The sequence below is a fragment of the Cetorhinus maximus genome, chromosome 12 (genome assembly GCF_964194155.1).
Source record: "Cetorhinus maximus chromosome 12, sCetMax3.hap1.1, whole genome shotgun sequence".
NCBI classification, from domain to species: Eukaryota; Metazoa; Chordata; class Chondrichthyes; order Lamniformes; family Cetorhinidae; genus Cetorhinus; species Cetorhinus maximus.
Genome location: NC_135890.1, coordinates 117,441,825 through 117,462,370, shown reverse-complemented (window position 1 = coordinate 117,462,370; position 20,546 = coordinate 117,441,825). Strand labels below are relative to the sequence as shown.

The 20,546-nt window shown below is 39.4% G+C and overlaps 1 protein-coding gene across 13 annotated transcripts in view; it reads left to right on the top strand.

Moving 5' to 3' along the window:
• The window catches only part of arvcfb (ARVCF delta catenin family member b), a 360,264-nt gene that overhangs the window by 256,619 nt on the left and 83,099 nt on the right, over window positions 1–20,546 (top strand). For all 13 annotated transcript variants that reach the window (XM_078554487.1, XM_078554490.1, XM_078554492.1 and 10 more), the window contains 2 exons: window positions 6,354–6,853; window positions 17,868–18,051. In XM_078554487.1, coding sequence (XP_078410613.1) covers window positions 6,354–6,853; window positions 17,868–18,051 — 684 coding nt within the window. The remainder of the gene's footprint in view (window positions 1–6,353; window positions 6,854–17,867; window positions 18,052–20,546) is intronic.

The following is a 20,546-nucleotide window of genomic DNA, read 5'->3' as shown; positions in this document are numbered from 1 at the left end:
TAACATGACTAATTTTATAAAGTATCTGAAAGGTAACAAGAATTCATTTTGTATATGGAACTGGACTGAACTGTATCTGAAGTAATTTAATCTAAACAGTGATTAATCTCCTGTGGCATTGTGTGTGGACAGTCGCGACCAATTGGTGTTTCAGATAAGTGACACGAGCGGTTATAGATAAAGAGCAGAAAAGAGGAAGAAACAGGTGGGAGAAAAGGTGAGATGAAGAAGGATAAGACATTTGGAGATTGAATTGTGAAGGGAGAACAAAGGAAAAGGAGTTCCGGTAATCAGGGTTAGAGGATTGAGGGGGAGGCAAGGGTGCTGTGGATGTTAAAAGCACCAGGGATGTGATTGTGAAAGGGAAGTGAAGCAGGGTAAGAGTAACCAGCAAGGGAGCGGATATGAGGATATTGGATCATAAAACTTAGTGTGTTGGAAGAGGGAGGTGGTGGAGGGGGGATTTTTAACTAATACTCATGGATAAGATCCCTACTTCAGTTGTGTTTACCCTTATCAATTGGCCAGGTAACACTACCCTGAGAGTGCCAGCTACAGCTGCAATACCATTAGAATCTTGGGACCAATCATTAATTTTAATATATATTTGCGAAGAGCACGCACTGTTGTGTTTTCCCAATGAAATAATTATCTCAGTTGTGTGGAGACGGAGAACAGGAGCCAGGTGCATGTTAGGAATTCTGTCATGCAACCCCTCTTTGCTGATTGGTAATTGGTGTTATACCTGGTCTGTGGGTAGCACACTCGCATCTGAATCAGAAAGCCATGGATTCAAGCCCTGTCCAGAACATGAGCACGCAACCTATATTGATGTTTCTTTCTATTAATGAGGGAGTGAAGCAATTTCAGAGATGCAGTCTTTCAGATGAAATGGTAAATAGAAACGAATTGTCTGCTTCCTCAGGTGGACATAAAAGATTCAATAGAACTGTTTGAAAAGGAGATGGGGACTTTATCATTATAATTCTTTAAAAAAGGAATAGACACAGCTGTGCATGAATTGGCTGCCATACTTCCCTACATTACATCAGTGACTAAAGTGCTTTGGCATGCTCTGAGGTTGTGGAGCGTGCTTTATAAATGCAAGTTCTTTTATCTGTCTCCATAGTTTTGGACCATATCACCTTTGTCACCTGTGCTGCCACAAGTACTGTAGAGCAGTACGAAGATTGAAGAAAAGTCGCCAAATCTGGAATCAATTTAAGATTCTATATTTCCTTAGATCAGCTGCTTTCCTAAGTAACTTGAACTTATTTTGACTTTTTTTTAAAGCTTCAGTATGTAGATATACATTGAAATAACTTAGAAGATTTTTTAAAAAGGAAACATTACTGCTGGTTAACCTTCTGTGACATGTTTTCTGAAGTGCTTTTTAAGCCTCTATTTAAGGATGTCTTGTTTGGGTGGATCAATCACAGGGATGTTATGATAACCTGATGCTTCAAAAACAGGAAGATTTAACAAAAAGTCATTACATATTTAAATTCTGCTTCACAATATTTTTTCATCTAACGAAATTGGCTAGCACAAGCTTCAATTTGAGGAATATTTTGCATTTTTTAAGTGCAAGTCTTTAGGTATGTATGAAATTAGATATAATTTCAGAAAAGACTTCTTATTAGAAAATTTCGGTTTCAAAAGGTGGGTGTTGGCCCTTTTCCTTTAATTCACTAATGCTGAAATAGGCTGCCAATTTTTCACCCCGTGACATTTAGTCTCTGCAGCAGAACCTTTGCTTGTTTGCTACACTGAAGAGAATCGGTAACTGTTGGCAGATCCAGATGGGTTTAAAATCTGGGGCAAAGCTTGTGGCTTATAAAAGTTGTCAGCACTTGATGAATGCTGTGGTATTAAATAGCTTCCCAGATTTTGTAATTCATTTTATAGTATTTCTTTCCCTCATTATTGACTTAAGCTTTTCATGTTTAAAAATACCTGTTTGGAGGCTTCCAACTACTGTTGCCAATCTTTTCTTAACATTTAGCTTTGACACTTGATGGATTACCTTTTGCTTTGATTGACACTAAATTTTCTAGCTCATGCCATCAAATGCCAGGCGACCATGAATCAGTTTGTCAGGCAGCATCTATGGGGAGAGGAGAAAATCAGAAATAAAAACAGAAAATGCTCATAAAATTCGGCAGTATGTGCTCCCTGATCTGAGTGCTTCCAGCATTTTCTCTTTATTTTACTGTTTTCCAGCATCTGTATTAGTTTGATTTTCTTTGTATTGCTTGAGTGCTACACTCAATGTCATTGTGCACAGTTCCAAAGCTTAATGGACTTTGAGTAGTTCCAATAATATTCTTTCATGTGAAATTACCTCCACCAGTTGTCATTCCTCCCTCTTGCCCCACACTCATCCCCTAATATCTTGGCTGTTGAACAGCTAGTGTTTATAAAATGCTAAAAGTAACTTTTAATTTAACACATGCACTAAGATTGTTACTCCTTGACATTTATATCCTGTGTCTCATATGATAAAACATGGACTTAGCTTTTTGTTTACAGCCTTATAAACCTTCTGTTTACTACATGAACCTGTACCCTAAATCCCTATGCTTCCGTGGCACTGATACTGCTTCCATTTAGCTTATACTTATATTGTTTTATCTAAAATGTATAATTTCACACTTAACTGTATTCCATTTTGGCAATATCCCTTTGCAACTTAACTCTAGCTTATCAACGTTTCCTCTAATTTCTCTTTGCTATGCGTGACCAGTTTGTCCCCTGCACAGCATATTCCCAATTGCTGGGTGGCCCTGCACCTGTTTAGTTTAGAGGGAATGTTGTTCATCATCTGCTTATTTCAATACCAAATCCTCTCTGCCTACATCCAAATTAGTGTGGTCAGTGTAAAGAACCCCTGAGACATGACTAACTTCTTGCAACCATTCTGGAAAACTATCCTTTGCTCCTGTGTTGTTTTCTCTCTCTTAAATAATTATTAGTCCCCTTAATTCCCCCTCCTTACTCTTCTACGGTAATCTCCCATATTTATCAAAGGCATTCCGAAACCCATGTGAACAGCACCCACTATATTTCCTGCATTGAAAACTTGAGGTTTGTCAAGCACTATGCTCCCTCTTGAAATCCATGCTAGCTGTTTGTAACTATTAATTACTGAACAGATGTGGAAAGCACAAGCTGATTTAAAAAAAAATTTTGTTGCTTATGACACACTTAAAATAAAGAAGTGGGGGAAAACTATTCTATTGTGTATGAGAGGGTGGGTGGGAGTGCAAATCAACGAAAGAGAAGGAAGCTATTTTCCCCATCATTGGACTTGAATTTGACAACTTGGACCTGGGGTGTCCTTGAATCCACTCTTGTAGCTGAATTTCTTGCGAGAAGATAGTGGAATGGGCACACCTCTGAGGAAATTCCAGCCCCAGGAGTATTCCAGTAACCCTGATTTAAAGTCAATCCTCTCAATTAGGCTGTTAACCAAGTAGATTCATGTTGCAATTTAATTACATTTTTGGCAATTCAAAATCTTTTTGTTTGATTTGATAAGGTGTCAGCAGTTTTGAGTGTGCAGTTGACCTGCTTTTGGCCTTGACTATTAATTGTACAACTACATGTGCCCTTGGAAGCTTAATCTGAAACTGGGCAAGTTGCTGAACATGCATTTGGCAAGAATATTGTCACATCTACCAATTTAATGTAGGACCCCATTGTCAAATCACTAAAAGTCCTGTATTGGCTTGATATAATTTTTTTAATATACATGTTGAATGGGTTAAGTGAGTGAGCATCTTATTGTAAGCCACTTACAACGTGCCTTTACTGTGGGTTTTTAAACCTGGTGAGGCAAGTGTTTTACTCATGGTGTAATGCATAATCAATGCTTTTGAAAGAAGGACTTAATTACAATTCTATCACACAGTGAAAAAGTTGAAAATACTCAAAAGGTCTGGCAGCATCAGTCGAGACAGAAACAGATGTTCCCAGACCTGCTCAGCATTTCCCCTTTTTATTTCAAATTTCCAGCATCTGTAGTATTTTGCTCATATAAAGAGAAATTTAATCGAGTGTGATTGACTTAAACTAATGTCAAGTATCCAAGATAACATGTATCTCTTTCCACACCAGCTATCTTTGGCAACTACGCACAAACCATAATCAGTGCTGCATTGTGTTTTTTTTCTATCACCTCCTGTCTGGAGTCACTGAGTTGAGAGAGTGAGAATCATTTGAGCTAGGCTCACCACAAAAGAGAGAAAACGTTTAATCTTTAGCCCCCCTGGGCAGATAAAAACCAAAATTCTACTAAATGGTACTTTCACTTATGTCATCAGAACTAATCCAGAAGAAGGTTAGCAATTAAGGAATTAATAATTTCACTTTGGCATCAGTTTTAAGCACGTCAAGTAAAAAATCTTCAATGCTTAGAATAGAGCTTTAAAGCCTGTATGGAAGTGCAGACAAATGAGGTCTTGTCCATTTTGGGCCTTTGGGAACTGGATTTGAGCACGGTCCAGACAAAAAATGTATTGACTTAAAATTCTTACTGCAGAGTTATCTGAGTTTGTGTTGAGATTCATTATTGAGAAAGAGTAGGAAGAGATTCAAGCTGCATTCAACCCATCTGATATTTGACTTAATGCCCTCTGCTGACATTGGGGTCACAAATGCAGAAGTGTTCTCTCTATTCCTCTTAGTTAGTTGCAAACTATCCTGAATGTTTAAAAAATGTTTTAAATTCATATTCCAACAGATCTACTAATTGATTAAAATCATTGGACCATGCTAGCTAGTGTCATTTTGTAGATGGGATTTTCTGACAGTCAACATTTTAAGCATTCTTGGTACCTGTCTGTAGCCTTTGATGCATTTGACCCCACGATCCTCTTTCAACTCCTTTCCACTGTTGACTGTTGTACAGCTGGGTGGGACTGTACTTATCTGGTTTTATTTTAACCCGTCTACTTGTGGCTCAGAATCATCCACAATAACTTCTCTTTTGCTCCTGCACCATTACCATGGGTGTTCCCCAAAGATCTAACCCTAGCCACCTTCTAGTTCTCATCTGTACACTACCCTTCAACAACAGCATCAGTTTTCACATGTGTGAGCTGATGACACCCAGCTCCCCCTGATGACCATCTCTCTTGACGACTCCACTGCTTAAAATAACAGACTGCTTGAAGCGCTGGATGAACAGAAATTTCTGCCGATGAAATATTGGGAAGACTGAAGCTATTGTCTTCAGTCCCTGGCACAAACTCTGTTTCTGAGGTTTCCATCCCTCTCCGGGCAACTGCCTTAAGGCTGTTTGCAACCTTGTGCGTCCTGTTTGACTGAGATGCTCAACTACATATCTGCGCCGTGACTAAGGCTACCTAATGACACGTCCATAGCATTGCCCGACTCTGTCTGTGTCTCAGCTCATCTGCTGCTGAAACTCTCATCCATGCCTTTGTTACCTCCAGACTTGACTATCCCAATGTGCTCCTGGCTGACCTCCCACATTCTACTTAACCTTGGGCAGCAGAGTTTTGGATGACCTCTAGTCCTTACTTGCACCAAGTCCACTATCCCTGTGCTCACTGATTTACATTGGCTCCCAATTAAGCAATGCCTTGATTTTTTTAATTCTCATTGTTTTCAAATCCCTCCATGGCCTTGCCCCTTCCCATTTCATTATACTCTTTCAGCCCCACAACCTGAGATATCTGCACACTTCTAATTCTAGCCTCATGAGCATCCCTGAATTTAAATGCTCCATCGTTGGCGACCATATCTTCAGTTGTCTAGACCCTCAGCTCTGGAATTTCCTTCTTAAACCTCTTTGCCTCTCTATCTCTCTTGGCTTCTTAAAGCTTACCTCTGATCAGGCTTTTGATCATCTGCCTTAATATTTCCTTATATGGCTCAGTGTCAAATTTTGCTCGGTTAAAGCTCCTGTCAAAGGCTTTTGAGATGTTTTATTTAATTAAAGGTGGTTCATAAATACAAGTTGTTGGTCTTCAAATGACCCCTTTTAAGTCCTGAAGTTAAAAATATAATATTGAAAATACCAGCATCTGTGAAGAGAAAAAACAGCTTTTGATGTTTCAAGTGTTTCTTTCGTCAGAATAGTCAGTAATCCATTCTATTGTTCTACCCAAGTTGACTGACCTTTTTTTAATCCAATTTTCAGCTTTTGGAGTTTCCATGTTGCTTTACCCATTTAAAGTCCAGTTTGTCCTCTTGAGTCATGCCTTAATTTGATAATTATTGGCAAATCAAATTACGGAGTAAAAGTTAACTATTTTTGCGTAAGGGGAGATCAAATGGCTGTACTTTACTTAAATGATCTTAATCTAATTCTGTTTCTGTTTTAGAGGTTATGAAGATCCTATTGAAGCAGAGATCATTGAAGATCGGATTCCGTATCTGACAGGCGTGTACAATGCACCACTAGCACAACCGGAAAGGGGGAGCATGGCCAGCCTCGACCGACTTGGAAGACGCTCACCATCTATAGACAGTATCCGCAAAGATCCCAGGTGGCGGGACCCAGATCTTCCAGAGGTTATCGCAATGCTCAGTCATCACCTTGACCCAGTTAAATCAAATGCTGCTGCCTATCTGCAGCATCTGTGCTATGAGAATGACAAAATAAAAAAGGAAGTAAGGCAGCTAAAGGGGATACCTATTTTGGTTGGACTTCTGGATCACCCGAAACCAGATGTTCACCGTAGGGCTTGTGGCGCCCTGAGAAATATCTCGTATGGTAAAGATCATGACAGCAAAGTGGCAATCAAGAATTGTGATGGAATTCCTGCCCTGGTTCGATTACTAAGGAAGACCAATGACATGGAAGTTAGAGAACTAATAACAGGTAAGTACAGTGGGGATTATGATTTATTTGTTGAGAATTGGCTACCACGAGTCACTGCATTCAATAAACTGAACTTGTCTGTCAGCAGATGGCTGTCTGGAATTGAAAACGACCAGCATGTTGCTTTGGCCTTGAGTGTCAATCCCAAGTGGTCAGTTGCTTTAAATTCAGTGCCAAGCAATTGCTTAATGGTACCCAGTTGGTGGTGAATTTTAGAAGTCCTTCTTCATGGCAGGAAAGGATACAGTGTATTCATTCTACGGATCTGCTTGCTGAGTGGCTCTTTGCCAGCTGGCAGATCTGAAAAGCTGTGTCTTCATGAGGCTGAGATCTGAAGCCGCATTTTCATGACCACATAGGGAGAAATTGCCTGTGGAATTGATTAAATTGGGGGAGAGGAGGTGAAAAGGGAAAAGTGCTTTGCATTAAACATGTTAAGTGTTTTCCTCTATGTTGGTACATTACTTCTGATTCTGTGTTAATTTCTCTGACTTAGAAACTACTTTTTAGAGCAGCGCTGGGTCAGAAACAGCTTAATGAAATTTTCCATGTGCCCATCAAGTTATAGATTTGTTGTTCGGAGATTTTTTCATGTTGCTATTCTTTTTAATGTTAACTATGTAGCAGTGTTGGATTAAGAGGATGGTACTGATTATATTTGTGATGAAAATCTTCTTGCATTCGGTCTAAATATGCAAAGACTTAGCCAGTATTGATAGCTGTTTTCAGAGCATGAGGTGTTTTTATTTGACATGCAAAACCTAGGATTAAAAATAAGTAATAATCTTCATGTAGCATAGAGTTTATTTAGTATTTGGGATTTTAGCTTTGATATAGAAGCTGAATAATAAGTCAGGTAGTAGAATTCTATTAATTTAGTTGCTGCTGCAGACATGAGGTGGGCCATCTGAAATCCATGCAACCCTGAAATGTAACCTTGTGTCCATCAGTGCAGACAATGTTACCAAGAAATCAATTTCTACAACATAATTGCAAATAATATGTAACCTGAGTTATCAATTAGGTAAGCTATTTTTTTGTTCCCTATTTGATGCTATCTTTGGCTAAAATTAGTGAGTGCAAGACAATATAACCCACTAAGGCACATTTTAATCAGATTATGTGACTGGATTGACAGAAAATGCAACAATTTGAAAATGCTTTTTTAGCTTGCTTAAGTTAGTATGTCTCCCATTTAGATTCAAGCCACAATCCAGGACTTGCATATGTAACCTGGACTAACTCTTCACATCAGTACTGAGGGAATGCTGCAGTTTTTGAAGTGCCATCTTTTCTCCTCGGTGTCTTGGTCAATACTCTCCATCAGCCACTGAAACAGATGAACTAGTCATTCACCTCGCCATTGTGTTGGGACCTGGTGTCCAAAGTGGCCATCATGTTTGCCTACATATCAGTAACTGCACAATGTAGTGTGTGTGCAGTACTTTGGGCTGTTTGAGAATTCTGACAAGTTATTTAAAACTGCAGTCATATTCCTTTTAATTTATGCAGATAATTACTGATAGTTATAACACTAATTGGCAATCAGGATTTAGAGCAAGATTCTGAATGGGATGAGAAATTGGAAGGGGTAATGGTTCTGCTTAAATGTTGTCTGCAATGAACCATTTGGGACATAATGGAACGTTGCTACAACCTGCTGATCAAGGAGACTCACTATTCCTAGGTGCTACTTGAAGAATGAAACATGTTGTATACTGAGGAAGTGGCATCTTGTTTTATTGTCCAGGGCAAAGAGTTGCATTTGTGTAACTCCTTGTCATGTGATATAAATGCATTGGAATTCTTTTCTGCAGAGTGACATGTTAAGAGGAAAAGTGCACCACTGACTAATTGATTTATCTTGGATGGTAGAATTATTGGCCGCCACACTGAAAAAACGCATTCCACTCCTTTCAAATAGCGTCATGCAATTGAAATGTTGCCTTGAACAGCAAGTTGACCCTCTGGTTTAATATCTCATACTAAGAACAGCAGCTCCAACAATGCAGTACTCCTTTGTTGCTGTGTTGGACCATCAGCCTTGAATGAGTAGATTTGGGTACAGGGCCAGAAATATATGCACAAGATTGATTGACCCTGACTAGCAAGAAGGTAAATTCTGCTACTGTGGCAGAGTTCCACTCCTCTGTTACAAATTTAGGTAATGTATTCTTGGAACTTGGATACCAAGCAGACAGAGTAATGCTTGGCAGCCACTTGACGTATTAAAAACAAGCCCAGAGGCCTATCCAGGGAGACACATTATTTATAAAGTCACAACACACCAATAAAAGAGTGAGTCCTAGCTAGACAAATGACTGGAAGACAACCAGCACATTGTGCTGTTCAAATGCACAGTTTAAGCTACTGAACTCCAGCAGTACTTCTACATAGACACAGGGAATCTAAATCTTATGCTGCTACCTTTTCTATTGCTTTTCACACTTCAGATAATTGGAGGTGGGAGGCAAGAGACTACATCCCATACCGGGTAAACCAAAATTTAACTTGTTTGGATATCTCAGTAGGTTAGTTTATGGACCGAAACATGGGTTTCTGCATGTCAGACACCAGACTGCCAAAAATTAAAATTGAAGCATAACAATGGTATTCGACTGTAGCTAAGTCCTGCAAGTGAATGCGATACCTAACTCCATCCTAACTTTATTGTTCGTTCTCCACAAGAACAGCAGCTCAAACTGGGGCTTCAGTCCTAGCCAAAGAAAGATTGCTTTGGAAGAACCTCCAAAGTTATCCTCCCCTATCACCTGAGTCCGTGCAGGGACTGCTAACTAGAATTCTGTGGAAATTATTTTTTATGAAGAGATTGTACATGAAAACAATTTATGGCAAAGTATAAATTGAGTTAGATATCCTGATTTAAATTTAAAAATAAATGATTTATCAACATGTTTTAAATCATTATTGGCAAGATAAATAGTGCTCTGGAACATGCTTCACTCCACACAAGTTAGTGAAAAGTCCATATGTCTGTGACAATTCTGTAAAATAGCTTAGCTTGCCTTTGTTTAATCTTGTCCAGACTCCTCATCTTTATTACATTGAGATAGCTGAATGATTTCAAGTACATTCATGTAGACCATTCACATAATGAAAATCAGTGACTGTGTATGTGGAGCTTGGAGGGGCTGATAGCAATATCTATATTTTACTTCGAGTGGAGTTAGGTATCGCATTCACTTGCAGGATTTATCAACAGTAGAATAACATTGTTATGCTTCAATTTTAATTTTTGACAGTCTGGTGTCTGACATGCAGAAACCCATTACCAAATGATGTTCAGCCTATAAACTAACCTGCTGAGATATCCAAACAAGTTTGATTTTGGTTTACCCAGTATGGGATGTAGTCTCTTGCCCCTCCCCCCCCCCCCCCCCCCATCTCCAATTATCTGAAGTGTGAAAAGCAATAGAAAAGGTAGCAGCATAAAATTTAGATTCCCTGTGTCTATGTAGAAGTACTGCTGGAATTAAGCAGATTAAACTGTGCATTTGACAGCACAAAGTGCTGGTTGTCTTCCTGTCATTTGTCTGGCTAGGACCCACTCTCCCTGTTGCACCATTGATTTAGCACTGAGTGCAAATAATTCCAAGCCTCGCTAAAACGTCTTGCCTTCGAAGATTCAGGAATGACATGTGCTCATTGGTCAATCAGCAACCTTGGAGTACCCACACCTCCCTGGCTCAAGCATTGGTTGACGAATCTGTTCTGAAGGGTTGCCTTTGGCTCAGACTTCATCCTTGTCATCTTAGAACCATCTCAACCCTAAATGTAGGTTGCTTAGTTTCTCTTCCCCTCACTTGTAAATCATTAAACAACTGATCACAAACATATGAGCACAGCAGCATGATAAGCGACAGAAACCACTGCTATATGTCAGTATTTTGCCAATATCCTAAGCATAGCATGGTCGCACCACATCCCACAGGAGGGTTCTGCCAACTGGAAATGTGGAACTTCAGTGGAATCTGCTGGCCTCTCCCAAACCTAATAGGTGTATTTTTTTTTAAATGGATGAGGGTGAGTTGATCTGATTGCCGGCTAAATCCTTTATATGTCATTTACAGTACGCAAGTTTGCCTAGAGTAAGGGTCTGAAGAACCTGATTTTTATGGAAATTAATACTTCCGTGTAATGGTGGGTGTCTGTCAACTACCTTGCAAATGGCTATTTTTACAGGATATTAGTGCATGCTCCCGATTTCTAGGTCAAAAACACAAATCGTGCATGTCATAGACATGTATGTGAAAAGTAATTTTTATCATTGTTTACAAGCATTGCTTTGTGTTAACGTAAACTGCACCTTGCTAACTCATTGAAAATTTAATTCTAACCAAATTGATTTTGTGTTGGATTGCTCCTGGTTGGCCATACTCCACAAATAGTATTAACAAAAGATGCCAGACACACACTGTAGGTCTGACAACATCTGCGATGAGAGAAGGAATTAACATTTCAGGTCTGAATCTTTCATCAGAAATTGTGTTTAACTGACTTGAGTTTTTTGATGAGGTAACAGAGAGAAGACTGATGAGGGTAATGCTGTTGATATGTACACCCAGAAGGCATTTGATGAAGTGCCACATAACAGACTTGTGATCAAAGTTCTAGCTCATAGAATAAAAGGGACAATAGCGACATGGATACAAAATTGGCTGAGTGACAGGAAAAAAAAAGTGCTGGTTAGTGAATGTTTTTCCCTTTGGAGTAAGATTTGTAATGGAGTTCCCCAGGGGTTGGGACCCTTGCTCTTCCTGATATATGACTTAGACCTTGGTGTACAGGGCACAATTTCAAAATTCGCGAGTGATACGAAACTTAGAAGCATTCTGAACTGTGAGGAGTATAGTGTAGAACTTCAAAAAGACATAGTGTTTGGTGGAATAAGCGGGCAAGTGGCAGATGAAATTTAATGCAGAGAAGTGTGAAATGATTCATTTTGGAATGGGGAGCAAGGAGATGCAATGTAAAATAAAGGATACAATTCTAAAGGGGATACAACAGCTGAGGAACCTGGGTGTATGTGTACTTAAATCATTGAAAGTGGTGGAGTAGGTTGAGAGGGTGGTTAATAAAGCATCATAGGCTTTATTAATAGGGTCACAATGTATAAAAGCAAGGAAACTATGTTAAACCTGCACGGAACGTTGGTTCAGCCTCAGCTAGAGCATTGCATTAAATCTGGGCACCACACCTGAGGAAAGATGTGAAGGCACTTGCGTGCAGAAAATATTCACCAGAATGGTCCCAGAGGTAAGGAACTTCAGTTATGTTGATGGATTGGAGAAGTTAGGATTGTTTTCCTTGGAGAAGAGAAGATTGATTTCCTTGGAGAAGAGAAGATTGAGAGGAGATTTGACAGGTGTTCAATCTGGACAGAGGAGATGGGGAAGAATGTTCCCATTGATGAAAGGATCAGGAACCAGAGGGGACAGATTTAAGGTAGTTAAACAATGGCAACACGGAGAAGAACTTTTTCATGAAGCGAGTGGTTGGGACCAGGAATGCACTGCTTAAGAGTGTGGTGAAGGCAGGTTCAATCAAGGCATTCAAGAGAAAATTGGATTGATAACTGAAATGGAAGATGTGCAGGGCTGAAGGGTAAGGGCAGTAGGTAAACTGCTCTTGTAGGGAGCTGGCATAGACACACCAGGCCGACTGGCCACTTCCTGTGCTGTGATAATTCTGTCATTTCATATTTCCAGCATCCATAGTAGTTTGCCCTTCTACAAATAGCTTTCCTTGTTGCATTCAGGAAATGAATACAAGATTGGGAAAAGCATTCTCTACCTTTGCCTCTGCTTGCATTCCACACAAGTTTCTTTCCACTTTGTTTTTTCTCTTACCCCAGCAAGATATCCTCCTATTCCTTTCTCCCTCAAGTACTTAGCTAGATTTCCCTTAAATACATCTGTGCTATTCACTTCAGCCACTCCATGTGCTAGGGATTGACACATTCTCACCACCATTTGATTTAGAAGTGACTCCTGAATTGCTTATTGGATTTATTTGTGACCATCCAATTCATGGCTCTGAGTTTTGCACATCTCCACTTGTGGAAGTATCATCTCTATGCCATCCTATTAAACTCCTTCACAATTTTAAAGACCTCTATCAGCTCACCTCTGTCTTTTCTTGAGAAAATAGTCTGAGTCCTGAACTCTTTGTTTCCATAGCCCTCTTCCCATTCCCCAAATTACTGGTGCACCTTCCCAAATAATTAATTTAATGGTGCCTTCCTAGTTTTTATGACATTTAGTTCTGTAAAGTTATTTGATGCAAGTTATATTTAGTCCTGTTCCCTAACTGTTACGATTCCAACTGAGGTTACCCCAGGACAAGCCTGACCTCAGAGTGGAACCCAGCTTGATGATCCTAACTTTTATTTGTTTGTTTAGATACGTGGGAGAGTAGCTACTGAACAGAGGCACAGGAGTCAGCTGATGAACTTTTAACAAAAGAATAAAACATATAGTTCATCTTTTCTTGTTGAATAAATTAGAATACTCCTTCACCCACAGCTGTACCTTTACAGATGTATATAAATTTGTAAGGATAACACAAGTTACAAAAGATATCTTATACTCTAATATACACAGTAAGTACACAGTCCATGTAAACCTGTGGCCGGACACATCACACTCTGAAACCAAATGACAGATGACACCTCAAACAGATGCTATGGATCTCTCCTCAACCTCCCGCAGACGCTTGTCACACTGTGAGCCAACCAGTCTCACTGCACTCTGTCTTTCACACGAGGGTTTCCAATCTGCCCTCTCCAATAACTTGCTTTGGAATCTTTTCCCAAACTGGCATTTTCTCTCAGACGCCTTCCACAAGGGCTCCCCTCCAGGGTTTCGTACCCTCCTTCTGATGTTCCTCTTCCCTGGGTCACCACATGCATTCAAGCTGTCTTCCACACACTGAGTGAGAGACAGCCGTCAACAGTACACCACTGCTTCACATGCCCATAACAGAGTTACAGACCTTCAGCCTTCCCTTTGGACCTTCTTGTCTCTTGCAAGTTGTTCTTACTTTAAATCTGCTTTCTACAGCCTTTGTCTCTTTAAATCTGAAGCATGGAGCCCTTCTCTCTGCCCCTCAATCCTAACTTCACTTAACAGGACCTTTTCCCAGGTTCTTGTCCTTCTCTTGGCTAGAAGGTCATCTTTGGACTTTCCCCTCTTCCATTCCCCTTGATTTTTGTGATTTTCCTTTAGCTTGGGACTGGCTATCTGTCCCCTTTGCTCCAGTCTCTCCTGGCAGCAACTTTCAGAACCAACTGCACTCAAACAGCTTTCAAAACAACTGCTGTTTCTGTTGTGTGTCTGTGGCAGGGACCTGCCCCTCTCGCCCCTGTTGCTAGGCAACCGTTGAACTCTTCTACCTTGTGTATTTACCTTTACTTTAGGGGTCATAAAACTCCTTATTAGAAATGCAAGCACCCTTTTTAAAGTGAAACTAAAACTCCATTTGACCCTTTTTAACACAGGTACAGAAATACAAATCAAACTTAAACTTTAAAGCTATAGGTCATTCCTAACACCCACAAATACAAATATAAATTATTTACACTATCTCTATTTCCTGACATTACTGTTTGGAAAGGGCCGTGTGTATTGAATTGTCAAGTCCAAAGTAGAAATGCTATTTTTCAGACTTTACAAAACCTCTTGAATTATTTGGTTTATGGTATCTGAGAAGGGGGAGGGAGGGTGTCAGTTGTTCATGGCAGAATATCTAAAACACATTTAGAAAGTGAAAGTAGAAAACTTGATTTTCAAGTGAAGGCTTGGTAAACCAAGGACCCAAAAATGAAAAACACAAGTACTGTAAGGGAGATGAGTGATGCTGAGCTTAGTGTCTCACATTGATAGCGATTACTTTTATATTACAGAATTGCAAAACCCGAGGATTAATGCTGGATTTATTGTTTGAATTTGATATTGCACTAATCCACAGCCAGCTTTTGCTGTAAGGAGTTGGTACGTTACTATTTGGCAGAACCTCATGCATGCATCTGTTGCTATGTGACTTGATTTGTAAAAATTTTAGGCAATTTGGCATAAGGATTACCTGATATATTAATTTTAGAAAAATATATTTTTCCTTGTAAACAAGAAAAATCCAGCCCCTTTTACTGTTTCCTTCCTCACAAGCACAGAATTTCGACACAATAGTCAGAAAATAGATTTTTATTCTGAAACTTGGCAGTAATAGACCATCAGTAGGATTGATTAGTTTTAATACATGAAATCTGACGTGTGCTCTAAGTGTACAAGGTTTTAATTGACCTTGCCATTCCTGAAAAAAATAAAAACAAAAACACCTGGAAAAACTCAGCAGGTCTGGCAGCGTCTGTGGAAGGGAGCACAGTTAACGTTTCGAGTCCGCATGACTCTTCTATTGAAGAGTCATGCGGACTCGAAACGCTAACTGTGCTCTCTTCCACAAGAGTCATGCGGACTCGAAACGCTATCTATTGAAGAGTCATGCGGACTCGAAACGCTAACTGTGCTCCCTTCCACAAGAGTCATGCGGACTCGAAACACAATCTATTGAAGAGTCATGCGGACTCGAAACGCTAACTGTGCTCCCTTCCACAAGAGTCATGCGGACTCGAAACGCTATCTATTGAAGAGTCATGCGGACTCGAAACGCTAATTGTGCTCCCTTCCACCAATGCTGCCAGACCTGCTGAGTTTATCCAGGTATTTTTGTTTTTGTTTCCGATTTCCAGCATCCGCAGTTTTTTGCTTTTACCTTAAAAAAAAAATCCTGTTTGAATTTGTGCAACCTACCCTTAACTTGGGAGGCAACTTTTTCTGAGCTCCTGAATAGTTATGATCTGCCTTCAGTTGGATCTGTACAGTAATCACAAGTGGTAGATGGCACATGTGAAGTGGTTCTGGGCTACATAGAAGTTGTTAATTTGTGATAAACTTTTAATTTATGTCTTTTTACATGCTTTTGTTAGGCTGAAAACCCCTTCTTCCAAACAGCTTTCCAATGTGTTTTTATTGAACTGTATGATTCTGTTGGGAGTTACTATAAACTAAGTATTGGAGTAATACAACCGTGTGCATTTAAATACAACTCCTCTCCTATAAAGAACAGGAGATTTTAGAGGGAGAAGAGAAGAAAGATGGATTGGAAATAGGAGTTAGGAAGGACACTGAAGTTGGGGTAGATGGCAGAAGCCAGAGAGAGAAAATTTTAGGAGGCTTTTGAATGCAGAGAAGGAGATGAGGATCAAGGAATAAGGAGGAAGTTTGACATAGCAGGGAACTTGTGGTGGACTTGAAGGGAATAACGAGTAGTTTAGCCACGATCAAATGGTGAATGCTGGGATGTACAGCTGAAGGAGGTTATTGGCATTGGGATGTAGCCATGAAGAGATTGAAAATGACCTTGAGGATCTCATAATGAATCTGCTCAGGCACAGGAAGGCAGTGGAGCTTGGCAAAGATTGGAGTGGAAGTACTTAAGCAAGAGAGGACAAGAAAATTCTACTTTGATACTTTCTTCACTCATGTGGCCACCTTCATTCACCTGTCTCGGAGAAATCCAGCGTTAAAGTGCTTCGTGGAGGTAGTGGGTAAGAGGTTGGGAGAGAGGCTTAAAAGGTGTTGTAAGAAAAAATTTTGGTAATGGACTGTATATGGAGAAAATCTGAGCGTGGGTTTTGTATTGCTATTGATGGGAAATTATTTTGGAACTAGTTTGGGAGGTTGTGATTTTATTGGTGAGGTCCTGACAACAAAATTTGGGTGATGCCGAGTTATATATGGTTGTACTTTTAATGCCAGATTTTGTTAACCTGTTTTTTGAGAGTTTAATAACTACTACAGAATTGTGACACTGTCCCATTTTAATGTGCTGTGCTTTCACCCTATAGTGCAGTAGTTTTCAAATTCTACTATAAATTCTCTTCACAAACTTATGAGGCCACAAAGCTTCTGAAAGTCAAAGTTAGCATTTGATTTACCAGCAGCACTGGTGACCATGAAACTAGCATCAATTGTCCTGTTTTTGTAGTGCAATTATCACGTTCGCCTCTCACGTAAGGTACTGGTTCACAGCCAGTCTGAAACATTATCAAGACTGGCTAATTTAAGTGTGAAGAAAAGTTTCATAATTGACATTTATGTGGTGGAGTCAGGTTCAGTCAAGGTATTCAAGAGAGAATTATAAAGTTATCTGGAAAGGAAGAATGTGCAGGGTTAATGATGAGAAGGCACAAGAATGACACTAAGGTGCATTTCTCATTGGGAGAGCTGCACAGACACTGGGCCAAAAGGCTGCTTGCTATGCTGTAACAATTCTGTGATTAATACCAAATATCAATCTGAGTATAGTGACATTTCATAAATTAAATATTGAAGTTGTGATTCATGGAGTTTGGAATATTTGTCAGCCCAGACATTCTTTAACCTGAGATAGCTAATCATTTTTAAATTATGCATGAGAGGCACTTTACTATTCATACAGAAAGCTTTGTGAAAAGCACATTCCTAAGAAGCAGTGTCACATTGTGGGAAAGAGCAAGTGTAGTGACAGTGGCAATCGATACAAAAAGTTTTAAACGTGTTCATATATCAGCACAGCTAATGTAGTCACATTGGATAAATGTCAAGCTTAGAATTTTGGTGCTGTGACTTTGACATGGACTTTTGGAAACTTTAAGTTAAAATGTGATTATTTGATGGGCTATAGGGAAAGGTCAGGGGAATGTGACTAATTGGATAGTTCCTGCAAAGAATCGGCACAGGCACAGCCAACCAAATAGTGCATCATTCTGATTCCTTGACAGCAAGTCTTTGCAGTTGAATGGTTAGGTTGGAATTTTGGTCTGTTGTGGCTTACAAGGTTTGCTAAAATATTTCTGGTTTCACACGAGAGGAATTAATTTCAAGCCTATATTTAAGTCATCTAAATGAAATACCATTTTTATGCTGTCAAGATGTTTTCAATTTTCTTTGTGTAGGTACGTTGTGGAACTTGTCTTCCTATGAACCACTGAAAATTGTAATTATTAATCATGGCCTTCAGACGCTAACAAATGAAGTCATCATTCCTCATTCGGGCTGGGAGAATGAACCCAATGAAGATTCCAAACCACGTGATGCCGAATGGACAACAGTCTTCAAAAACACATCGGGATGTCTAAGGTGAATCTGCTTTTTTAAAAAATGTGTTTCTTACTGTTTTGCATTGCTATGAGTTTGATTCTACGTTATTTGGCAGCATTCTAGTTTTAAAGTAAGAAAGTTGTTAGTTCATACCCCATATTGCGACAGGATTTAAGGCAATGTTTTAGTCTGTACTACACTGGTTCAAGTGCTGTCTTTGGGGATGCGTTAAACCCGGCTGCCTGTTCAGTGAGTGATAAAGATCTTAAGGCAGTTACTGAAGAAAACTGGAGCTACCCACCGTATCCTAACCAGCATCCATTCCTCAACCAACATTACCGCAAAAGATAAATTGGTCATTCATCTCTTCTGTTTGTTAAATCTTCCTGTTTTTATGTTGGTCAACAAACAACATCTCTAGCATAATTTGTGTGGAGTGCTTTGAGATCTGACCACGCATGCAAATGCAGTTCTTTCTTACAGTTGGATGGGATATTATAAGCAGTTCAATCGCGTGCATTTTGAGACTATTGCACAAAGAAGTCATTAGTATGCTGCCTTTCATTACCCAATCTGTATAAACATTGAAAGTTCGTAAACCTTGAGAATTTTCCATTTCCATTCCAGGTCTTTGTCCCTTTTGAGGAAAGTACCTATTTAAAATTATTCCTCTAGCTTTGACCAAAATTATTGTTCATGTTGCCATATCTGTTACAATAGGGCATTACAAAGGAGATAGAGGCACTGGGGAAGATGCAGAAAAGATATAAGAACATGAGCAAAATGATAGGCCACATATATAAGATAATGACTAATAAATCCAATAAAGAATTCAGGAAATGTATTGACCCACGGAGTGGCGAGAAGGTTGAATGCATCAAATAGTATGCGTACATCTAGGGAAATGAAAGAAGCACATATGAGAAACGAATAGAAGGGTATGCTGATTTGGGGGGAAAAAGGTCCTGAGAACAGATGAGACGGAAACGCATATGAATTTTACTTTTAGTTTGCTTTATATATGTAATATTGATTTGATTACGATCTTTGGTACATTTGTTTCGTAAGTTAATAAACATTGAATCTCTTGATATCTCCAGTGTATTTGGACAAGCTGCCTTCAGTGGTCCAATTCCCCTAATTTGTTATGACTGGCTGGTTTGCAAAAGAGGATACAATCTTTACTTGCCTTTTCCTGCAGAAGTTTCAAAGCTTGGCTGCTCTCCTGTCGGATGATGAACTGTATTTATGTCCCACTTGTTCACTGCAAAGTTCTGTTAGCCTAGACAGTCTTATTTGCTCTTGCTCAGAACTCAGAATTAAACATCAAGTACCACAGTTTCAACAATGGAATTCAGCTCAATTCACAACATTCACACATGATCCATGCCCCTTGTTGGTCTTCCCTTAAAGCATCTTTAATTCGATTCATGGTTCTATCAGTGGCTCTTTGTTTTTCAGAAAATATAAGCTTTTTGCAAAAGCACAACCCTTTTTGAGTAACTTATTGTTTTAATGAACCTAGACTATTAGCATTTTTTGTGTGGGATTATGGGTGATGGTGCACAGACATGGATAACTTTGACTCATTGACCTTGACTAATGCAGCCTGGTATTATCTGTTTCTGCACCTATTTTCTTGAGAGAAATCTTGCTTTTTGCCCACATGGGATCCACAGTAAATAGATGAATACAAAAGCTACCACTGTTTTGTAAAGTGATTAGCTGCAAGCAAATGTATAAAAAGTGGTTCAGCAATATTTTCACAGACCTGTCTGACTAATGTGACGTTTAAACCCAGCTGTTTGAATTGTTTTTGTCCACGTATAGCTCTGTTAAATGCACAACAGATGTTCACAAAATACAACATGTTAGCCGTAGTAAATATAGTCCATTCAATTCATGCTCACTCCTGTAAACCATTACAACTTATTTAAGCTTAATTTCCCATCTGTTTTTCATCAATAGTGTTTTTGCTTGAACTGCAGCACATTCTTGCAATATGTCTTGGTTACTGTACTGTATAAACACTCTCCAGTTGTTTAGAAAATTACTTTATTTACCTTAGTTGCTTTTGATTGCTGTTTGGATCCACTGGTACACTTGAATTGAAAGAGAACGTTGCAAATAAGGCTGACCTGGTGTCATCCAAATTTAATACAAATCAGTTTTTCAGGTGGATATTGGGATAAACTGTGGTTAAACTTTATCGGTGCTCTCCCATCCACTGAGTTACTGTATAGCAATGCATGGGGCCTTCAGAAATGTACCTCCCTTGGTGTTGATTAGGTCTTTAGCTCTGCACTGGATTCTTTGGAAGACCATAATGTAGATTTACTTCTTTCAAATTCCTCCCTGCCTGGTTTAGAGCTGCAGCCCCAGAGCCTGAGAGGGGGCATTTCCTTTCAGCTAAGGAATAAAGTATGCTAGTTGTAGTTGCATTTTATTCTTGCCAATCAACCAGCATTCTCTTCTCATAGAGCATAAATTTGTTGATTTCCCTTACATCGTCGTCTTGTAAATGTCCTGATGTC